Source organism: Abrus precatorius, unplaced genomic scaffold, assembly GCF_003935025.1.
Source record: "Abrus precatorius isolate BTA unplaced genomic scaffold, Abrus_2018 Scaffold5, whole genome shotgun sequence".
Taxonomy (NCBI): domain Eukaryota; kingdom Viridiplantae; phylum Streptophyta; class Magnoliopsida; order Fabales; family Fabaceae; genus Abrus; species Abrus precatorius.
Window position 1 is genome coordinate 4,472,520 of NW_020874395.1, and position 21,882 is coordinate 4,494,401.

At 32.6% G+C, this 21,882-nt stretch overlaps 2 protein-coding genes across 5 annotated transcripts; both read left to right on the forward strand.

Moving 5' to 3' along the window:
* On the forward strand, window positions 1–8,013 carry LOC113867448 (enhancer of polycomb homolog 2-like). 2 transcript variants are annotated; one of them, XM_027502790.1, is made up of 13 exons: window positions 1–316; window positions 553–789; window positions 1,278–1,407; window positions 1,510–1,612; window positions 2,606–2,729; window positions 3,145–3,210; window positions 4,314–4,352; window positions 4,958–5,038; window positions 5,169–5,216; window positions 6,314–6,364; window positions 6,455–6,523; window positions 6,996–7,244; window positions 7,613–8,013. In XM_027502790.1, exons 2-13 carry the CDS (start codon window positions 640–642, stop codon window positions 7,862–7,864), a joined length of 1,362 nt encoding a protein of 453 aa, XP_027358591.1. In that variant the 5' UTR covers window positions 1–316; window positions 553–639; the 3' UTR covers window positions 7,865–8,013. The 2 variants fall into 2 exon arrangements, with proteins under 2 accessions (XP_027358591.1, XP_027358592.1); XM_027502791.1 differs by lacking the exon at window positions 4,314–4,352.
* Window positions 8,014–9,513: 1,500 nt separating this feature from the next.
* On the forward strand, window positions 9,514–18,341 carry LOC113867357 (leucine--tRNA ligase, chloroplastic/mitochondrial). 3 transcript variants are annotated; one of them, XM_027502635.1, is made up of 20 exons: window positions 9,514–9,960; window positions 10,042–10,186; window positions 10,305–10,361; window positions 10,940–11,059; window positions 11,151–11,255; window positions 11,367–11,590; window positions 11,698–11,764; window positions 11,856–12,010; window positions 12,146–12,407; window positions 12,496–12,690; window positions 13,547–13,626; window positions 13,795–13,857; window positions 13,983–14,064; window positions 14,726–14,803; window positions 14,884–14,985; window positions 15,099–15,271; window positions 15,486–15,663; window positions 15,774–15,851; window positions 16,296–16,427; window positions 17,563–18,341. In XM_027502635.1, the coding sequence occupies exons 1-20, from the start codon at window positions 9,587–9,589 to the stop codon at window positions 17,803–17,805; spliced, it is 2,913 nt and encodes a 970-aa protein (XP_027358436.1). In that variant the 5' UTR covers window positions 9,514–9,586; the 3' UTR covers window positions 17,806–18,341. The 3 variants fall into 3 exon arrangements, 2 of the variants coding, with proteins under 2 accessions (XP_027358436.1, XP_027358437.1); XR_003505163.1 differs by having other exon boundaries at window positions 9,567–9,960; window positions 15,767–15,851; window positions 17,563–18,335; XM_027502636.1 differs by having other exon boundaries at window positions 9,567–9,960; window positions 15,767–18,193.
* Window positions 18,342–21,882: the final 3,541 nt, after the last annotated feature.

Below are 21,882 nucleotides of genomic sequence, written 5' to 3' on the forward strand. Positions count from 1 at the left end.
GGAAGGGTGCAAATTGCAATGGAGGTGTCAGAAACGCGGGGAAGAAAGAGGGCATGGCATATATGAACAAAAACTGGAAAACAGAATCAGGAACAAAATATTTGATCAAGTTGGGATTAGGATTAGGATTAGGGTTAGGGTTTTTCTTCGTCTTAAACACACTGATTCACAACCATCTCAAATTCCTCAAATCGGAGAAACTACACATCACTGCCTTGCTAGGTTTTTCCAACAATCAAACTTATATGAATCAAATATACGTGTTTTCTCTCACTATTTTTGGTGTGCATTCGTGCAATTCTGAACGTGGAACTTTGTGAGTGCGTGTGATTCAGTGTACATGTTAATGATTGCTTTGCAAATCCTTGTTTTCACCCTAAAAATTTAGTTTTTCAATTTGGGGTTTCGGAATTATTCTAAATATGCAGTGCCAATGTGTATTGTTTGTGTTGATAGATGATACAGCATTTGAATTTTTGCATTGTGTGTGTGTGTGTGTGTGTGTGTGTTGAAATGGTTTTACCTTCACAGGGATGACCTTGTCACTTGTAGTTTCAAACGCAGGGATTGAAAAAAACAGGGTGGCATCAGAAGACTCAAAACAGTGGAAATGTTGGGGGAATGAATTGATGAGTTGAAATGAGTAGGTTGTCTTTCAGGCCTCGACCACTTGATATTCACAAGAAGCTCCCCATTATCAAGTCTATCAAGGACTTTGAAGATGATGACGCACCCGCTTCTACCCGTAATTCGCATTTGCTACGTGTTGTTCCTGAGGTTGAAAATGAGGTATGGATTAGTGTTCCTAGTTTTTTGACATTGGATCATGTTTTCCAGTCATTCTGTTTGTTAACTGTTTGGTGTATGTCACTATGTTGACTTGTTTAAATCTGGTGTTTTTGGATTATTTGTATTAGTGTTCTAGTTGATGCTGGATTGTAATTAGCATCAAGGCAATGACTGTTGTACACCTGTACTATATCTCAAGCACTCTCCCTTGTACTAAAAACTACCAATAAGAAAGATGTACGCCATGTTAACCTGCATGATCTGTTATTTAATTTACCGAGTTGTGATTACCTCAGATAGCATCGATAATATGTTAGTTTATTTTACTGATTGGAAGCCTTGATAGTTGAAATTTAAATTTTTTAAGAAATTGATGATGGATGTTGCTCCACTATCGAAAAATGATATTAGGAAAGGAACCAGTTGATAATGTATTTGTTATAGAAATATTGTTGCTTTTATCAGGGATTTCTATCTATTATTCATAGGTACATCAAGCTCCCAGCAAGAAAATGGCTGCTGAAATACCTACTCCTCAGTTTGTTGTTGTGGATACATATGAAAGGGACTATTCTTGCACTTTTGCTCAACCAACTTCATATTTGCGGGCAAGAGGAGGTACTGCCACTTGATAGGTCATTTAGTTATATTAGAAATAATTTTGGAAGGTTCTCTTGTAAATTCCAGTTCTGGTCCTGAAAGTTCTTTAATTTGTTGCAGCTCGGGCTGAGATTGGAGAGTTTGTTGAGTATGACTTAGACCATGAAGATGAGGATTGGCTTTCAGAGTTTAATAAAGAAAGGAAGATTCTTACACCTGAAATGTAACTTTTTGAACTGAATTCTGGCTTATTGTTTCATTTAATTTATTTATGTGTGGTTGCTAGAGATTGGTTTAGTTTAATGGTTTTCATCTTTATATGTATCTGTTGTTTTCTTTCCTTTTTCCTTTTTTCTTAATCTCATGCACTATGTATTTTGCACTGCTTGAAATCAATGTACCCTATTGATCATGGTTTTGTTGAATTAATAATCTATTGCAGTGAATTAGCTATTTTATTGTATTGATAAGTTGATTTTGAATTTTATATCAAAATAGCATTACATTAAAGAAAAGCAGCACAATGTGGATCCTACTTATATAAAATGGTTGTTTAGGGGTTAGATATTCAATGGAATGATTTTGTTAGTGTTTAGAAGTGGCTTATATGTAATTTTGGATTTGGCCTGACATTTCACATTTGACTTGAATACTGTTACAAGTCCCACATTGAGTTAAAAAAAAAAATGGCTCAATGCGGTACTTAAGCCAAAAGACTCTCCTAGTCCCATCTAATGGACTAGTCTTTTGGGTTGGATTCTCCTTATGTGCTTTAGTCATAACAATTGGTACTTTTATTGAGAATTGGGTTACATAAAATACTATCTATGGGCTGGATTAAGGTACACTACACCTAATACTAATTGGTGAATGAAGTTTCCAATGTAAGGGACAAGGGCTAACATTGTATTAGTGTGACATTGTCAATAGAGTGAAGTTGCCATGGATGTTGGCTCTTGACAAGGGGTAATAATGTTATAAGACCCAAATTGAGTAAATTGGAAGCTCAATAGCCATGAGGCTCTCTCACCTGGTGAACTAGTGTTTTGGGTTGGGTTCTCCTCTCTTGCATAAGTCATAATATAAGCCTTGGGTTGTAACACAACAAAAATTTTTGCTTAGTTTGAGTGAGTTTTTAATTCCATTAATGTAAGATCTGCTTCATATATGCTGTTGGCTTTTTCTTCCAGTTTTATTTAATTTATTTGGTGGATAGGTTTGAGAATATTCTTTTCAAGTTGGAGGCATTGGATCATAAAGCTCGCGAAAGAGCTGGACTTATAACACCAACTCTTGGTTCACCAATTCCTGTGCAACTTCGGCTTGATACTGCTATTGAGGTCAAACTTTTTTATAGTGTGTTTGTGTATTCCTAATTCATCTTGAATCATTTTTTTCCTTTATGTTGGTTGGTCTAGTTGTTAGGTTGCTTATTTATTCTGTACTTTGTTTTCTAAGAATAGGCACTCTTCCTTTATTCTTGAATGATTAGTCATTGATGTATGAGCTTGGAAGGATGTAATTTTATATTAACAGTCCTAGCAGTGGTATTCTACGAAGATGACCTGCAAGTTGTGTGGACTCTCAATATAATGGCATGAACGAAGTTAATTGAATTCTTTTAGAAATTCTTTTGCAAATGTGCATACAGATCATTTGGTGGACTTATCATTAAACCTCATAGAAATTCTTTTGCATATGTTGTGTATATGATTCTCATTGGGCTAATCGAAAGTTATCTCTCTTAAATGTTAGGCTTTACAAGCACAGCCCATCAGATATTCAGTTTTCCAGTCTGTATACGATTATTGGAAAGAGAAGGTATGCAATTGGCATCATATTATCACTTATGATGGGCATGTCTCCTTTGTTTATCAATGTAACCTTCTGAATGACTTTCAATAATTGCTTTCATTATGAGATCTGGAAATTGCACCAGGTCTTGGTATATATTAACATTCACAATGCTGAATATGGTTACCAGTGGTTGAGGGAATGTATTGAGACTGCTTGAATATGCCTCACACTTGACTAGCATAATATAGAAGAGGGTTACAATAAAGTTTCATTAAGGAGTTGGAGGAGACTATGATGAATTTAAATTATCTGTCACTGATCATTGCTGGTGTTTTCTCTGCCAATTTTGTGCATATCCTTATCTGTATTCAACACCACCATCAACAACTGAAGGTTTTTTATCCTACTAGGTGGGGTTGGCTACATGGGTATATAAGTGTCATTGTGTTGCTGTTTTGTCATAAACAAAGTCCTCAGGAAGGGTATTTTGATATCTAAAGTCCTTTTTGATGATTTTACTGAGTTTTTCTTGTTCTTGCTCTGCCTTTAATTGTTGAGCTATTATCCATATAATCAACTCCTTTAACTGGTGCTTTTATTGGTTTTCTTCTCACATGGCCAAACCATCTCAAGCAAGGTTATATGATCTTTTGCCGTATAGATGCTCTTTGTATTTTCTTCTAATGTAATTATTCCCTATCTTGTCATTTGTTTCCACTCATCCATCACAGAATTTTTTTATTTCTATAACCCCAAGCATATGCTCGTTCTCTCTTTACTGACCAACATTTTGTACCATAAGGCATTGAGTGATTTGAGTATTGTGGCTTTTTGGTAAATTTTCCATGAGTTTGAATCATGCCTTTCAATAACAAATAGCACTTGAAATATTTCTCCATTTCATCTACCCAACTTGAACCATATGGTTTACATCTCCTATTTCTTTGTCACTTTATATGATAGATCCAAGTTACCTAGGTCATGCTATGAGTTTACATTATGCCACCACATATTCATATTATTTAAATTATAATTGATTGCAATTTTCTATTTGCTTTTAGTCGTCAATATTTAGCAAATGTATCAATTCCTTTTTACTCCCTTGTTTGCATGTTTTTGGGGGGCAGCGAGAACGGTGGCAAAAGCCCATTTTGCGACGTTTGCAGGTTAGCTTTCAGAACATTACAATCAATATATTATTTCCACTGATATATCACTCTATATTTATTCTGTTAGATATACATAATTTGATATTTATCAATTCCATAGTTTAATTTATCAACAAGCTGTTGACTGATTTGTTTATAGATATATCATTTGTTACATTCGTTAGCCCTTTTTCTTTATTGATTATTTAGGCATTATTTTTGCATTTTAGAGTTTGTTTGGTTAAACTTATTCAGGATAAATAATTGCTTCTTTTGCCAGCTTTCTGAAAGCTTTTGTAAAAAAATAAAGAACAATTATTTCCTCAAAGATAATCTATAACAAATGTACACTTAGTGATTTTGTTGAATCACAACTTTCCAAGTTCTTTTTACTACCACTGCTTTTGGCTTAATTCACCGTCTCATAATCTAGTTTACTTCATTCTGGATCCATTATTTTTTCTGAATTCTTCCTCCATAATTTGCAGTTTGCTGCTAACTATAGTTACTCCATTTTTGTCTGTTTTTTGGATAAAGAGGGGGGGGGGGGTGTATTCATACATGTTTGCCTGACAAGCTCATTATAAAGAGTTTTCACAAGATGAACTGGATTTTGCTTACAGCCGCCTCCACCTGTTAATGATACCAACCCATATAATGTGTTTCGGCCAAGGGAGAAGGCCCACAGACTTCACACAAGAAGGGTAGGTGGAAAACTTGGCTCATGTTTTCATTGTACCTCAGTTTTGGGTAAATGCTTTTTCCTTAATGGCATGGATTTATTATAAATTTCCCATAATTTTTTGTTTACTAAGCCCTTATTTTTCTCTTCAGATGCAAAGGAGAGAAAACAATGTGCAATCTTTTGAAAAGCTTCGCCAGGTCAGCTCCTCTAATTGATTCTGATTCTTAGGCATCTGTTGAAGTTAGTAAAATTGAGCTTGATGCTTCTTTCTTTTGAGGGTCTGCTGTTCAGCATGAGATAATGGGTTTATGAACTTGCTGTTTACCTTTGCACTATGAATTATTATTTCTATGAAAGTGTATGTAAAAGTGCTTAAAGAATTAGGAGAGGTCTATTCCCTTATTTGTTGTTTCAGAAAATATTGAGTTTCTTTAAGTACCCATATTCCATGTGGTTCTATCAAGTTTCTTCTGATGCATATACTGAAATCTGTGTTTTTGATATGCAATAAATGTGGTGTGCATTTGTTGAGTGCAATTAGTATTTCCTCACTTGAAAATTTAGTAAAAACATTGTTACCTTGTTTTGATTTTTAATCTTACAGTATTTTCTGTTATTAATTGTAAGGGCACAACTTTTTTTTTATTAAAAATTATATAAATATCAATTTGAAAACCATCTGTTTTGGTATTGAAAGAAGGATTGTTGTCATTTTAGTACAACAAACTGAAAAAATGATGTAAATATCGTAAATGTGTTCCATAATTTAGTGCATGGCTTGTGTGTGAGAAATTGTTTGAAAGAAAACAGAGCATTTGTTAAACCAAAGTACTCATCTTAATGGAGTGTAATATATCATAAAGTTTCTTTTGTTGGCATGCTTTAAATAAAAGCAATATGCCTTATAAGACATCTTGGAGCTAGATCAATGACATTGAATAATTTGATGTTGAAGGTAATCACAAATCCACTTCAAAAGAAACAATTTGGAAGCAACAGTTTGAAAATAGTTAAGAACGTGATGCTTCTCCTGGTGTTCAGCTCATGGCTTCTTAATCTGTTGCTTATGCAATAGATGGTACTACTAATCTTGATATAATTTTCAGTTTTAATAAAAAAAATGATTTGATTTGAATTCATTTCCATGCTCTTTAGTAGTGTTAGTTGTTCTAGGAAGTGTTCATATTAATTGTCAATTTGAAGACATATATGGCTTAAAAGATTTCTCTCTTTTCAAATTGGAATGTTAATATATATTTCATGAAAATTTATTTAAAGCTTTTGCCATAAACAGGTCAGGCGCAACCTTGACCAAGCTAAGAGCTTGTTGGAGGCTTTGATCAAGGTGTGACTTTCAAGATAAGTCTTGAGTGTCTTACCCTATTCATATCCTTTTGTATTCACACTTATTGTGTTGTTATACAATAATAACCAGAGGGAAGAGAAAAAAAGAGAAGTAATGGAGAGTGAAGTTATGCTGCAGAGGATGCAAATGAAGTACAAGGTACGTGCATCCTTTTGTATATTTATCATGTTTAATCTGTTGATAATTAAGAACTGACTGTTAATTACTGTTTTTGGTTGGAATCTTGACTGGTCATTGGTTATGGGTTAGAATGCAAAACCTATTTTATATTTGAGACCTATTGAACATATTGAAGTCAATGAAAAACTATTTTTTGTTGCTTTTGCCCTTATTTTGGGGTCTGCTAATCAGAGATGTCAGGTGTAAATTAGCAATCTCTATGCTCTTGTTCTTCGGGGTTTGGCAAGATGGGTGACAAATGAAAAATAAGAATATGTATTAAAGTATGCTATTTGATGCACCTTGTTGGATCAACTTTATCTTTCATAGGAACTTATTGTGGTTGTGAACTGTGGACTTCATTTTGTCTTTTTTGACTGGGCCATAGAATACATTATGAAATGGTTGTTTGAACCTGTGATGTGAACTCATGTATATTTCTCATTTTCAGCATGAAACTGAATTTTTGGAAGACAATTTGGCACTCTCTGGATTTACTCCATTCTCTTCTAAGTTTGTCTCAAGTGAAGAAGAATTTTTCGATTCAGATGATGTCATTCCAAACCGTCCTCCTCGTGCACGGCCTGCTGTGCCACAGAGTTTGCCTTCCTATGACAACAACCTGCCCATGGTTCCTACAGCTGGCACAAAGCAAGAGTTTAGAAGGAGATATGCCCCACATGGATGGCTTCATAGACTGGTAATTATATTTGTCTATATATATATATATAGGGAACATATATGACCAGAAAAGTTCACTTTTTTAAAACGTTAGAACTAAAATCTAGATTACACACCCATACATTGATGGTTAAGATAAGAAGTTAGTTAGTGCTTTAGTAGTCACATAACCACTTAAAACAGTCATATGCATTTATCTTGAATCTTGCCCATTCAAAAAATTTCTAATAATCTTTATTTTTTGTTCAATATATTCCTCGAGTCAATAATATGGATTCCTTCCCATATGTAGTACATGAGAGAGAGTGCAAGAGCTAATCTTGAGCATATAATCATAAATTAATGGTTGAGTATGGTTGTTGATGAGTGTGGCATGGGATTATGCAGGATCCACATGAGCCAGTTTTATTGTTCACAAAGCCTCTAATTCCAGATAAGTTGGGTATGGCTGGCATTATGCCATCAGATTCTATCACAAAAAATGGGGTGGCAGCACCAACATATAATCAATTTCGTGGAAGAATGGGCAGAGGTGGCCGTATAGTATTTGACCGATGGAATCCTCTTATGCAAACTCCAATTGATTATGGCAATTCTTATTATATGCCACCAAAACCACCACCTTCAACTTGTAACTAATTTCTCTCTAATTGGTGCCTATCCTGTTGGTTACAATTTTGTTTATAATCATTGGGAAGGTACAATATTGCAAAGGGAACTTGTAAACATCATTTGGGCCTCAAATTTTCTTTTCTTTTCTCCATATCTGGCCATTCAAGTATTTTTATTGGGGAAGGAAACTAGATGCATTTTGTATTCATATATATTCCAGTTTCCTCAATGGGTGCTTTTCAAACTTTTTCCCCTTGTAAAAAACAATAAGAATAAAGCATTTTTCCCAAGAACAAAAATAATATTGTTGTTCTTCGGATCCTTCATATCCCTCTTTCTTTTATGCAATTAATTTAAGATGAAGTTTGCAGTGACATCATTTCAGAATTTAAGATGAATTTCAATGGTTCAAGTTGATGTTATATGTGCTGGAAACAAGTTACTATCGTTTTCAAGTTTTCACAACAAATTTAATTATTATCGTAATCCATTGTTTCTATGCGAATCTGACTGCATGTCTAATTTCCATACTCTACATTTTTAATGATCTTTAAAAATATAAGAAAATGCAGTGTAAAAAATAGTTAAGAAAATGAAATTTAAGAAAAAAAATTAACTGTAAAAAAAAAATATACCAAAATGTTTTCAGTATAATCTTAACAAAATTTAAAAGAACTTAAAAGTCTATTTTGGCATAGTCTATTTTATTTGAAGGTACCTTTAGTTTAATGTATGTTCACTAATTTCCTGATATTGTTAAAAAATTTCATTTTTTATAACTTTATTTTATTATTTACAAAAATCACGTATATGTTTGTATTAATTTTTTTTTTAAAGATTGTGTTTATATTTTATTAAAAATTTAATTTGTTTGTTTTAAAAACACTGGAGGAAAAATATAATAAACTTTATTCTTTTGTTAATGTTGTTGATATATTTTTCTTTTTTCAATATTTATAACTTTATATATTTCTTTCAGCATGGTGATGTCGATAACTGTCTTTTGTTCTGTTTCAAATTGTATAACAAATTAATGCACTAGTTATTATAACTAATACAAGTAAATCAGACTAAAACTCAATCAAAATGAATTTGTATTATGATCATGAATTTCCCCAACGATTCTTTTCCAGTTTCTCATCCCTCTTCACTCTCAGACATTTTTCTGTACAGTTCAGCTTAGTAACAGAGAGTTAGGGTATGTTTATTTGTATTTTTAAAAAGTTTTCTCTTTTTAAAAATAAAAAATATAAGTACTTTTATTAAGAGATTTTTTTTTAAAAAAATGGAAACAAACTTATTAACATTTGAAGGATTAAATCTTAATAAAAATTTATTCTAAAATATTTAATATTTATAAGAATAAAAATATAATTAAGCTTATTTATAATTTTTTATATTTAAAATTTATGTTTTAGTTTTTATATTTAATTTCTATCATATAGCACTGCTAAAAAATTGTAATTCACTAAATAATAGCTTTTATTAATAATTTTTTACCGTTACATACTAATCCAATTATCCATCATGCCAAGTTAATTTAGAATTGAATTGCAAAGGCTAAGAACAGAATAACGGGCTTAACGAAGAAAGCCCAATCTAATTCTGTGTACGTGATGGGCCCAATGGGGGAAAAGCAGAAGAAAAAGTGTGGTTATTGAGTTTTGAGCGCCATCTTCGTCCTCGACGTTATCCCGTTTCTCTTCACTCCACTTGTCTGTTTTTTCTCTTCACCGTGTCTTCATCCAAATGCTACACACTCATCTTCAACTTCATCACCATGTCCTCTTCCTTTCTCCACACTCCATTGCATCACCATTTCCCTTCCCTTCTAAACCCAAGAACTTTCGCTCTTCAAGATTCCCCCCAATTACCATTGCAAAAGGTTCTTCTGCTCTCAGGTTCCGCAATTGTAGCCGGAGCATAAAAAACACAGCGGATAATGGCGGAGTGAACGAAACTGAGCTTAAATATCAACCGGTTAATAGGGCGTACCCTTTCCATGAAATCGAGCCAAAGTGGCAGCGTTTTTGGGAACACAATCGCACTTTCCGAACCCCAGACGATGATATCGACACGTCGAAACCTAAATTCTACGTTCTTGACATGTTCCCTTACCCAAGGTTCTGAATTCTGGCTACTTGTGGTTCTTGTGAGTTGCGATAAGTAATTGGTTTTTGATTCGTCGCGCTAATATTTTGCAGTGGAGCTGGGCTTCATGTTGGTCATCCACTTGGATATACTGCCACAGACATTCTTGCTAGATTTAAACGCATGCAGGGATATAATGTGTTGCATCCAATGGGGTGGGATGCTTTTGGATTGCCAGCAGAACAATACGCTATTGAGGTTTGTTTTTTGGTTCTCGCTTCTAACCCTTGACTTCTGTATGCTTTTAATCTTTTGGAGTTTCTGTTATGATGTCCATTTTTCTGTTTGGGGGTTAATATACTGTCTTGTGTTTCAGACAGGAACTCACCCGAAGGTAACTACGGTGAGGAATATCAATCGCTTTCGCACTCAGGTAAACTGATGATGAGATACTTTTACTCTAACGAATGCCAGTAATGCTCTTGTTAGGTTCTTAAATGAATAGAGATATTTTAGAATTAAATTTTGCTGTTGATTTTGAGCCAGTAATGTTGTTTTGAACTCGTGCAACTGATTGTAATCTATTTGAAGATATTCGTGCTTTATATTGACTATGTTAAGTAGGAAGTGAGAAAAATTATATGAATAGTTATATTAAAGAAGCTGAATATTGGAATTTGTGGGGTTTTCTTGCTAAGTTTCCAAACAACCTCTACACCTATGTCTGGAATCATAATCAGGAGTGTTTCAATTTAATCACATAACTAAATTGACCTTCATTACATAATATATAGCTCATTCTTTGTCAATTTAAATCCCGGGCCTTTACTTGATTTAAGAAGAAATATTGGCCATAACTTGGATATGACATTTACCAGAAAAGAGAAATGGTTTGCTTGGGTGCATTATTAATAGTTTTCAAGGCCAAATGTGAAAGACCAGTAATTTGTGATTTCATTTTCATAGTCAACTTCATCTCTATCCTTAAAATTGCTTGTTATGTCTTTGCAGTTAAAATCATTAGGATTCTCATATGACTGGGATCGTGAAATCTCTACCATAGAACCTGAATATTACAAATGGACTCAATGGATCTTTCTACAACTTCTAAAAAGAGGATTAGCATATCAGGTTCAGTATATGATAACTGCTTAGAAATTTTTGTTTATTTCATTGAAATCCTGAGTATTGAAGATCATAGGTATTCATATAAAAATTTCAGGCTGAAGTTCCAGTTAATTGGTGCCCTGCCCTTGGCACTGTGTTGGCTAATGAGGAGGTGATTGATGGTGTCAGTGAACGGGGTGGTCATCTTGTAATAAGGAAGGTATACTGGTTTGTATATTTATTTCTTTTACAGTTTAAAAAGGTGGTTTTCCTCTTATATTTTTTGAATGGTTTTATAATCTTTACAGTGTCATTGTTTATTACCAAGCAGCCAATGAGGCAATGGATGCTCAAGATTACTGCATATGCTGACCGTCTTCTTGAGGATTTAAATGACCTTGACTGGCCTGAAAGTGTAAAAGAAATGCAGAGAAATTGGATAGGGAGGTCAGAAGGGGCTGAGATGGAATTTTGCATTCTCGATAATGATGGGAAGGAGAGAGACATAAAAATTGTTGTGTATACTACAAGGCCCGATACAATCTTTGGTGCAACGTATTTATCTATTCAATTCCTAATATATTTTTTAAATTTAATGAATTAGACCAACCACTCTCGAAAGATATCTTTATCGTTTTACTTTTTGCTTTGTTTGTGTTCAGCTACTTAGTTGTGGCACCGGAGCATTACTTGCTGCCATCATTGGTTTCCACAGCCCAGAGCAAACATGTAAGTTATTATGTTTCATTGCCTAATTTATTGGAATGATTTTAATCAACGGTGATAGGGAGATGGTTATTCTTATGGGTTTTAATCCCAGGTGGAGGATTATGTAGACCTTGCCTCAAGGAAGAGTGACCTTGAGAGAACTGAACTTCAGAAGGAAAAGACTGGGGTCTTCACTGGCTGTTATGCAAAAAATCCTGCAAATGGGGAATCCATTCCAATATGGGTAGCAGATTATGTTTTGGGGAGGTGGGTTAACATAAGTATCACTTAGAAAGCCAATTGCATTTATTTATATGCTATGGGCATAAGAATCTATGGGGTCTAGAATGATATTTAAAAAGTTTATATAACACCAGAATATAATTGTTGTTATTGGTGCAGTCATGGAACAGGAGCAATCATGGCCGTGCCTGCACATGATTCTCGTGATTATGAATTTGCTTTGAAATATGATGTTCCAGTTCACTGGGTTGTGATGCCAGACGATAAAAGTATTGGGTCTGGAAAGGCTTTTCCAGGTGAAGGCATTATTTTAAATTCATCAAATACACTGGTGGGGCTTGACATTAATGGCTTGTCTAGCAAAGAAGCTGCTCTAAAAGTCATTGAGTGGGCAGAGAAAAGTGGGAATGGAAAGAGAAAGGTTCATATCTCAAAATAAGCTTGTTAAATTTATTGGAATTTTGTTCCTTATGGTTTGTATAATATAAACTACATTGTTCATCCTTTAGGTGAACTACAAGCTAAGGGACTGGCTTTTTGCTCGGCAACGTTACTGGGGTGAACCTATCCCTGTCATCTTGTTGGATGACAGTGGTGAGACTGTCCCACTGCATGAGACTGAACTGCCCCTTATTCTACCTGACTTGGATGATTTTTCTCCCACTGGAACAGGGGAGCCTCCTCTGTCTAAGGCAGTTTCTTGGGTATGTTTATACCAATAAATGCTTTTCCTTCATCTTCTTACCTTGTTATCAAGATATCATGGTTTATAAAAAATCTTGAACTTCAAATTTTCCACGGATAAAAATGTAGTTACTGATCTTGAGACCATCAGATAACAGTCTGACATAGTGATTTATAAATTCATTTTTTCCTTGCGTATCAAGAGATTCAAGACAATGGTCGGTAAGATTGAATCATTGCCTTATCTGAGTACAATTGTTTTGATGGAAATGCCATTATAAGGAGAAATCAATTTTGTTAGTTTTAAAAAGCTTTGATGTTTCTGTACTTTCCCTAAAATCTTTTGTCATAGAAAAAGAAACTTATGGTCCCACCAATAGTAATTTTCAATGTCTCCATGAGTCACTTTGTAAATATACTTGTCTTCTTATTTGAAGAATATATATATTTTTTTTGTGTAGGAATATTCTGCTTATGTCTTTTCATATTTTCTTAATGCACAAGCCTATATATCAAAAAATGAAGTTGTGCTAAATTTAAAAGAAACAGAAAGGCCTGTAGTAATAGGGCCAAGTTATTTTACTTGGATTGAGGAGCACTTGCAACACTCTCTAACACAGTATTTGTCATTGGTTGAAATTTATTAGAATCAAAGAATCATTAATGAAACTCATTAAATATGGAGTGAGATCTGCATAATTTTGTGATTTCTAATAAATTTGAACCGATGGTAAAGAATGTGTTATTAACATTTCTCTACTTAGATAATTCTGAGTGTTCTGTTTTTGCTATCTTAGCTTGTCATTTGCTCCCATTTTATTATTATTATTATTATTATTATTATTATTTATTTCTTGGGTGGTCTCCCTGTTTTAGGTGAAGACCACAGATAACTTATCTGGAAGACCAGCTACTCGGGAAACAAATACCATGCCCCAGTGGGCTGGTTCATGCTGGTAAGTGGTAAGGCATTGGGGAGGATCTTAAATGGTATTAGATTTATAAGTAAGCACCAAGCAGTGCTTTGGTGGCCAAACTTAGTAGTCTCTGTTCAGGACTTCTATGCATTAATGAAAATTATGTTTGTAAAGCATAATATGTCACATTTTCTTTACCCTGCACAGGTACTATTTGAGATTTATGGACCCACATAATTCCAAAGAATTGGTTGATAAGACAAAAGAAAGGTGTAGGTTCAATTAATTTTGTCTTTGTTTTGCATTTATTATCCATTTTCTGCTTGTTTTTATTTTGCGTTTACTATTTCTAAATGATTTAATGTTCTGGCTTTAAAATTGTTCTTCTCCTGCAGGTATTGGGGCCCTGTTGATGTGTATGTTGGCGGTGCGGAGCATGCAGTTCTCCATTTACTCTATGCTAGATTCTGGCACAAGGTCTGTATTTTATGTCATCATTCGCTAGGACATGTTGATTTGTGATTTGTTTCACTCCTCTAACCCATTTGAATAAAACTTCAAGCGGAATAGCTATGTTCTTGTCTGTCTTATTCAATCATATCTATTATTAATAGTACAAATGTTGTTTGATGAGGCTTGAAATGCAAAGGCACTTGTGTGCTTATGGTTATCATAAAGTTAGCATTCTTGATGCAACATATATTAGTCCCTTTGTTTTAGTGTTTGATATGCCAATGTAGCACAAAATGCTGCCAATGTAGCACAAAATGCTGGCTTTGTTAATTTGATTTTTAAAACTGTAATTTGCTTTTCAAAATTGTTGTAGAATGGCAAATTACTGGTGCTTGTAAAATAAAAGAGGACCATCATTTGACCATTTTTTAATACTTGCCTGTCCTGTGTATGGAAAGAAGGAACTCCTTGTTGTAATTAATACTTGTAAAAGGAAATCAAATAATCCTTCTAGAAGGTAAATAAATAATTGATGACCTGGTTGAATGTTGGCAGAAGGATTAAGGAATCAATCAATTCGGGATTGAAATGAGTTCAATAAGGCTTTGGATATCCTTTAACCTTTAACATATTGTCAGTGTTGCTGCATTATTTGTGCAGATTTAATTTTAGTTTTCTATTTCAGGTCCTCTTCGACATTGGTGTTGTGTCCACCAAAGAGCCCTTCCAATGTGTGATAAACCAGGGGATTATTCTTGGAGAGGTAATTCATTTCTTTCTGCTTGAAAAATTGAGGGGGGAAACAAACTGATCGTCACAAGTTTCTAATTGCTTGAGTGGCAGGTTCAATATATGGCTTGTAGGGATCAAGATGGAAATCTGATTTCTGCTAATTCCACTGAAATGTTGAATGAACATAACCTTGAAAAAATTCCCCAGGAAAAGGTTTCTCAATTATTTTTCCACTTAATGCATTAGTTAATTATTAGAGATAAGGTATTGGACCTATGTTTTCTTTTCTCTCGATACAAATTCATTTTCTTTTTCCATGAGTGTAGGTCATGAAATCTGGGGATTCTTTTGTCCTGAAAGAAAATCCTGACATACGTTTATTTGCCCGTGCTCACAAAATGAGTAAAAGTAGGGGCAATGTTGTTAATCCAGATGATGTTGTTTCTGAGTATGGTGCGGATTCTCTTCGATTATATGAAATGTTCATGGGACCATTGAGGTAGTTTTGAGCCACAAAACTTATATTATATGTTGTATTGCAGCGATTGGTCCTCAATCAAACTACTTTCTGTTTTTGTTTTTTTCCTTTTTATCTTTTCATTTCTTTGGGTGGGGTGGGGAGAGGTGGGACTGTGATGTTGTGAATCTTGTTCTAATGTGGACTTCAACCTCAGCTCACTTCATTCCTTGATTTCCTTCTAAAATGCGTCCAGAGACTCAAAATCATGGAGTACTAGTGGCATTGAAGGTGTACATCGGTTTTTAGGAAGAACTTGGAGGCTGATTGTTGGTTCACCTTTGTCAGATGGCACATTTAAGGATAGAACTGTATCAGTGGATGAGGAGCCTACTATAGAACAACTTCGTTGTCTTCATAAATGCATTGCTAAGGTCAATATTTCAAATTTTAATAAGAGTTTTTTGAAGTTTTACCTTTTTGTGGTTTTATTTAATTTGGAGATTTGAGAAAATTGAGCTAAGAATTTAATTTCAGTATTCAGGTAACAGAGGAAATTGAGGGCACGCGGTTCAACACTGGAATTTCTGCAATGATGGAGTTCCTTAATGCTGCATATAAGGTATTTTTTTGTGCTTAGTTTTTCTAGGTCTGTTTATAAAAAAAAACAAGTGTTCCCAGGCAGTAGTATCCATTAGGGTCTTAATTTTGGCTTTTACATAGGTTCCTGAAACAGGGAAGCTAGTGCCTAGAAGGTCTAGTCTGGGGGCTAAGTCATTTTGTAGATTATGATGAAGTAAAAACTTTGGATCTTATTGATATGTTTGGCTGCCTGGAGTAATAAGCAAAATGAAGACAAGCTTCTGCATATCAGTGCCGTTTTTATTGTACACGACATGCCTTTATGAAGTGTATGTTGTTCTTAGTAAAGAAAATGCCAAAATGTTCCTTTTGCTTTGTCCCTCTGTTTCTCATTTTCCGTTTCTTATTAATAAGCAGTGAATTCCCCACTTCCTGTTACAGACAATCAGTTTGATCTCTATAATTTTCTTGCATGTATTTTCAGTGGGATAAACATCCAAGGTCAGTTATTGAGGCATTTGTTTTGCTGCTTTCACCATACGCACCACACATGGCTGAGGAGCTATGGTCTCGGCTGGGGCACACAAAATCATTAGCATACGAGCCTTTTCCTAAGGTAGGAATTTGGGTCAATATCAAATCATTCGTAGTCTCATGGCTTATCAAGTTCTGTGTTCACTAATTTTCAATTTCTTTTGTTGATAACATACTATCTCCAATAACCTGAAGCAGACATTTCACACTCTTGTAATGTTCTGTAGTTTACTTTCGATGATTACTTGAAGTATAAATTTTGGGCTTTTATACCTTACAAGAGTATAACTTTTAAATTATTTACCTCAGTGGTACAGGTTTACATTAACAAAGAACAAATTATGGCTTAGTTTTAGTGGCACAACTTTCAGCAAATCATAACACAGCCCCTACTCATAACAAGTGATTTTTATTTTATCTTTTTGGTTTTTTAATGATATTTAAAGTAATGAAATATATGATTTGCATCAATCATTTCTCTAAGGAATAACTTTAATGGCATTGTATATAACATTTTGAAACTTCTAGCTTATAATTTTAGGAAAATATTAAGCTTATTTTATTAAAAAAAATGCTTTAAATTTTTAGTTATAGTTGATATTAGTTAAAATTAAGGAAATGGAATAAATATAAAACATTTATCTGCCAAAAATTTTCAAAAATATAGTTGGGGTATAGATTCTTCTATTTATTAATTATGAAAGGAAAGGATGGATTTCAATGAGAGGATCCTGATCTGATTGAATAACTTGCTATTAGAGTTGATTGTGTGCTCGGACTTACTACAAGCAGTGCCATCAAGCTAGATTTACTCCTACTAACTTCCAAGCTTGTACTTGTGCAGTAAATAATTAAAAAATTACACAAAAGTGGGAAAATAATAATTAAAAAATTACACAAAAGTGGGAAATATTTTCCCACTTTAACATTTGTATGGTAGAAAAGCCAGTACTTCATTCCTTTATAATGTTCTCAACATTTCATGATAAACTAATGCTCTTTAGTCCCAAGTTTACTTTAGATTTGTTTCATAGAACTAAAATGGTGAAATCTAAGTCATTTACACCGACTACTATTTAAATACCTGGACTGTAGTCAGACGAAGATCCATGACTTTAATACTTAACTGGAACAAAAACTTTGGATTCTCACAAGTAGATGTTTTACAGGTATTATACACTAAACTGTATTATGCTTGTGATATGTTGTAATTGCAGGCAAATCCTGCTTACCTGAAGGATTCCAGGATAGTCCTTCCAGTTCAGATTAATGGCAAGACAAGAGGTACCATTCAGGTTGAAGAAACTTGTACAGAGGAGGATGCTTTTGTATTAGCATCTAGGGATGAAAAGCTATCCAAGTTTTTGCAGGGTCAATCTGTCAAAAAAAGAATTTATGTTCCGGGCAAGATCTTGAATGTTGTTTTGGACCGCAAAAATATTAAGGTTGGTGTACAGTAGCTTCTTTCATACTGTGTACATTTCTAATGGAAGCAACACTCGGCCTTTGAATTTTCGTTGTGCACTGGTCAACTTGGTAATTGTTATGCATCCGCTCCAAAACCAAGCTCATCTAAAGAAGGTAGACTGTTAATTTATGTCCAGCTTTAAGAGGTGCATAATTTAGGAGGAAGGTCAGCGGGAGTTTCCAGCTTGCTTTGACCATTTCTTGCTCTACATGCTTAACCAATTTATTTTAAACATCATGGCAAACACAGGGTATCTTGGCACCTGTAAAGTTGTGTTGTACTTAATGCTGTCTGGTAATGGACCGTCGTCTTCTTGATATTAATTTCATTGTATCATTTTATATGATAATGGTTTGGAATATTGGTAAATGCAAATTAATTGCCACGAGGTTAGAATAGTTTATACTTTTACATTTTACAGATTTCATAATTTTAGAGGATGTAAAAATGTACTCCAGTTTCTTTTTATTTGTAACTTTAAAAGGATTGATGCAAATAAAGAAATAAATTTAATGTTTTTTCTTTTATTAAAATTAATTTTCCTCTTTTATCCTTTTTATTAATTAATTATTCTTGATTTTAAGTTTAGAGTATATTTGATAAAATATAATTAATGCTGTCTTGAATTTTTAAAGAAGTGACATAAATAAAAAAGAAAATCTTAGAAATGTAACAAATAAAAAAGAACAAAAGGAGTAACAACTAAGGGTATAAAAGTATCCTTGATCTTTGTTAGAGGTGTTTTTAGTTTGGTTTTGATTAATTTTTAAGCAAAAAATTATCTAATCTGATCATAAAATTATTGTGATTTATTTTGGATTGGTATCAATACAATTATAAATCCAATTTGACCTATTTAGGTGTTTTGTATAGTACTGAACTAAATGATTTAGTTTTTATATTTATGTTTATATATTTTATTTATTTAGATGATAAATAGATATTATTTTACTATTTCATATATATATATATATATATAATTTTTAATTAATTTTTTTATATAAAACATAAAATTTATGTAATAAATGAGATACAAAAAGCTTTAAATTAAATTAAAATTAATAAATTTATTAACATACTAAAATAAGAAGATGTATCCTTAAAAAATAATAATTAAATGTATCTTTGAGAGTAAACTTATTAAAAATAATAATTATAAATTTATAAATATATAATTAAATAAGCATTAGTTATAAATTATGGTTTAAATTGGAATAAATTTTTAAAATTAGATTTAAAGATCAATCCAATAACAAATGTTAGTTTTGGCGATTTTTTATTTTAAATTTTCCTTGACCTTTTACATTAAATTGAATTGGTTTGTGATCATTCTTGCTCTTTGTATTATAATCAATCATCCCTAACTAAGGGGGAAAAATTTCTCCTATCCAAGTGCGGCAGTGCCTCGTTTGTGGGTAATGTCATTAGGCACAACTGTGAGGTTTATGTGTCATATCATTACGCCATTTATAAATATGCTGAAAAGTTTTAACATTAAATTTGCTCTAACACAATTAAAAAAAAGTCACAATACTAAAAATTTTGATGAGAAAGAAAAGTCTTATATCACAAGTAAAGTTGGCTGGCCTAACAAAGGACTAGGTGTGTGCTTGAAAATTCTTGATAATTGTGGTAACCCACATTTAAGTTTGAAAGTTATAACTTAAAGTGTTAGAATAAATTTACAATTTAACACCGATTCAAGCATCCCATAAAAGGCAATCCTTCACAATATTTAAAAAGTAATATTCTCATAAATATAACTCCTGATAATATACTTTTACCTATAATACAAGCACACCACAATTTGAGTTAAATAGCTTTCCCACCTTATAAGCTTCAATTTCAGGCAAAGAAGAAGGGTCCTTTTTCTGGGGTCAAGCTCACAAACTCCCTCTAAATCTTCCAACATTCACACTGTAAAATTTACAAATGGAGCATTGGAAGATTTTGAGGGAGGTTGAAAACTTGCCCCTTACACATGGAACAAATTGTCTTTGATTAAGATCTTTGCTTAAGAAAAACCAAGGTTCCCTGAGTTTATATAGAGATTATCAGCACAAGCGAATCAAATTCCCTAAACAATTGGTACAGTTGTAATATGTAACTATTTCCTTCTTTTTTCATATTCGGTTTTCCATTAACAATTTGATTTCTCTTTATCATTGGAGTAAAGGGATCCACTACACTAAACAATGCTACATTACTCTATGCTTAATATGCCACTAATTCCACCCAAAGTAAAACCACAAAAATTAATGCCATTATTATGGGAGATAATCATCTGATTGCTGGAATAAGTCAACCAAACACAACACACACAAATATATATAAATCCAATATCTTTCATTGAAAGTATATAATTTTTTTTACAATTTAAACATTCAATAATAACTATTTAGTTGTATTTTAAATAATATATCATCTGTTAAAATATAACAAACGATAAAGTATCAATTAATATTTAAATTATGTAAAATTTGTACTACTTGTAAAATGTTTAAATTAAACAATTAGATTGACTAAGTTCACTTTTAATTAATTTAAAAAAAATTATTTAATTAAATTTGATGTTATTTAATCTGAAGGATAAGTATCGTGATCAATGCTAACTTCCTTTTTCTTTTTCAAAGGCACATTTTTTAACCCCTTTTCCCCTAATGCACTAGGAATCTATAATTATATTCCACCATATATATTCTGACCACTTGGGATAGGTTTAAGTGACCAACTTGTTTTCATTATTTTCCTTCTTATCCATATTTTTCTCTTTCCTGAATATATTGTTCTTTATCAGCCCCACTGGCACTCTGTTTATGAGGAGAATCATTTTGTTATTCCTAAACACAAAATAATTTAACTTAAAAAGATTAGTTCATTAAATACAAAAGAAAAAAAAACCATGACTTGTTATATTAAAGATGATTTTGGATACATAAATTAGTCAAATGCTAATTAAAATAAACAACTTATTTTAATAAGTTATATATATATAGGTCTTTCAACTAGACCTAAAAGTTGCCTGTTCAACTAAATGTGTGACACAACCTCAGTAAACTTTTTAGTAAAATTTTGGATTACTTTAAAATTTAAACATGTTCCTATTATTAAAAAAATATTTTATCTAACTTTAATATAGCCTTACTCAGTTACAAAACCTCCCTAATTTTAGCACTTTTCTTTCGTTCATTCTATCTTTTTTTTATTGAAAAAAAAACTCAAACTTTATTTCTCATCTTTTAGATTTCCAATGACATGCCTGGCTTTCTCCACAAAATATTTCTCTTGATTTCCTCCCTTTAAATTTGAATTACATTTTAAAAAAATCTTTTTCTCTAACTTAAAACGTTAGTTTTAAGATTCCCTACACGAATTTTTATCTAAATGAACACAAAATTTACGTTCTTGAACTATCATCACTGCATTAAAAATAGACACAATGCTAACTTTGACATCTTTCTTGCAGAAATGAAATGCATATTGCGTAATAACGTTGTATTCCCTTAATGAATATTCAACTTTGCTCATCAACAATTCATTGCATCTCCCTCACCATGAGGATGTACAACCCTGCAATGCGCCTGAATACTTTAAGATGAAATAATTAATAGAAAATGTTAACATCATTGCTTGGCTTGGAACAGATTTTAAGTAACTAAAAACAAACTGAGAAAAAAAAAATTATTACATCGAGAATATAAAATTTTAATTAATATTTTCTTTTTTATTAAAAAAATTATTATGTTTTAGATGTTAAAAACCAACTTTAAAGACACATTAACAAAAGAACAAGACTTGAGTGCAAATTCTTAGGTGCTTTTAGTGTTGTTTTCTAATTAAAAATGAAATTTCACCTAGGTATCTCATGCCAACCTTAAATGCCGACCTTTATTCTGTGGATTACTGTAAAAAAAAATTCTAATTTTAATTGAAAAAATAGTACCAAAGATACTTAAGAAACTGCAACTAAGTTTTGTCTTTAACAAAATGGTTAATTAATCCATGTCATAAGAGATAAAATTCACAAAGAAATGACTACTGCTTATTACCTATAATAGCACCAGCATGG